This window comes from Chanos chanos, chromosome 7 (assembly GCF_902362185.1).
Source record: "Chanos chanos chromosome 7, fChaCha1.1, whole genome shotgun sequence".
Classification (NCBI taxonomy): domain Eukaryota; kingdom Metazoa; phylum Chordata; class Actinopteri; order Gonorynchiformes; family Chanidae; genus Chanos; species Chanos chanos.
Window position 1 is genome coordinate 4,355,305 of NC_044501.1, and position 1,854 is coordinate 4,357,158.

The following is a 1,854-nucleotide window of genomic DNA, read 5'->3' on the forward strand; positions in this document are numbered from 1 at the left end:
AGCTGATATATACATACAACAGTGTTTAAACACACTGTCACATGGTCATCAAAAACTAAACTAACACACAGAGCTGATATACACATACATATATGCTGGTGGCCAGTACCAACAAAAACACAGAAAAAAGAGGTGACAATACCATAAGAAATAACTGCTACAAATATTTATGAACTGATAATAAAATAAACATATATCATTTGATTTTTTTGCTGCATCAAACAACCATCTCTGGAGAATAATTGTATCATAAAATCTTGATATTCACTTCATAATACACTTTGGATACATCGTTACTGGAACAACCAGTTATTAAAAAAACACCACACAACTTCATCCTCTCCATGACAAAGTAAGTACATGAAACAAATCCTTTTTTTTTATCAGATCATTGAAACACAGTATAGCTTTTCTCAATTGTACTCATAGTATCTATAATGTTGTCCTGCGTTCCACTTGACCAGGGCCTCTATCTTGTGCAGCAGCCCAGAGACCTGAGTGCGGTCCTCTTTATTTCTGTTGTTAAAGACGTGATATCTCCCCCCACATCGGTTCACCAGAGTTCTCAGATACTGGTTTTGTCCAATAAACTCCTCCAAGTCTTTCTTGCAATCCGCCATGTGATCTTTAAAGGTGAAGAGTATAATTGTAAAGTGTATCACGTGTTGTGCAAAATTCCCCTCAATCCACGTCACAGCGTTCTTCTCCTCCTCAGTGAATTTCACCCCAAGTCTGATCACCAGGAGGAACACATGGGGTCCAGGGGAACATGCAACGGTACAGTTCTTTATTTCCTTTTCTATTTGCTTTGACCATGAAGTGTGATACAGCCCCGGGGTGTCAATCACACATACCTTCTTCCCATCTACCACCGCTTCTTGTTTCTCACATGTTTTTGTCACTGAGTCAAGAGAAAAATCCACTTTAGAAACTTCTTTTCCCAAAATGGTATTTCCTGATGAACTTTTCCCTGAACCTGTTTTCCCCAACAATGCAATCCTCAACTCAGGTTCTGAAAGAAAGAAAGAAAGAAAGAAAGAAAGAAAGAAAGAAAGAAAGAAATGGTTAATCTGCACAATGATTTAGTTATTGACATATTAAACATTACATAAAAGAATGATCTTTATTGTGCTCTGTTAACAATTAAACAGTTTACATACAAGTACATTTGTGTGGCTGATTATTTGCATATTTGAACATTGGCATTCGTCAGGATGAAGTGATTACATTTACTCACCATCTTTTGGCACATTTCCCGCAGACATCCTCTTTCACTTAAGGGAACTGAAAGAATTTAATGAATGACTTTAGCCAAGTATAAATATTATTGCTTTAAAGAACACTAATTAGTACACAGGCACTGCTTCATTCTCTTTTCTGGTTCACAGAGTGCAACCATGAAGTCAATAGATGGCGACAGTTTACTTGAAATGGTGAGGATGAGTCATTTTTAGGGTCCTAACGGTCACTTTCATCTCTGACGTTTCTGTTCTGTTTTCTGCTTCAGCTGCTCAGTGTCTCGCGTACATAATAATTGTAACGATACATTTGTTATCACAACAGCACAATTACAAATAAGACATACACACACACACACACTCAAGGAATAAAAAACTTTAAACGCATAAGCAGCCTGCTGGGGAAATTTACCTTAGGTCATTTCTGTAAAGAAATCATAACTGCAGAGGCAGATCTGCAGGTTGGATGGGGTGTGCCCAGGCAAGCCCAGATTGACAGCTGGCCCACCCATTCAGATTCATGAAAATAAATATTTTTTTGTAATACAGTTTTGTTCTGTTTTGTTTCGTTTTGTTTTGTTTGGGTTTTTTTTTTAAGTTTTTAAAATTTTTAATT

General features: G+C 36.9%; 1 protein-coding gene across 1 annotated transcript; it reads right to left on the minus strand.

Annotated features, from left to right (window-relative positions):
- Positions 1-347: 347 nt before the first annotated feature.
- On the minus strand, positions 348-1,265 carry LOC115817180 (GTPase IMAP family member 9-like). The gene is made up of 2 exons (XM_030780444.1): positions 1,238-1,265; positions 348-1,012 (listed from the first exon to the last, which is right to left on the minus strand). Exons 1-2 carry the CDS (start codon positions 1,263-1,265, stop codon positions 414-416), a joined length of 627 nt encoding a protein of 208 aa, XP_030636304.1. The 3' UTR covers positions 348-413.
- Between the last annotated feature and the right edge of the window lie 589 nt (positions 1,266-1,854).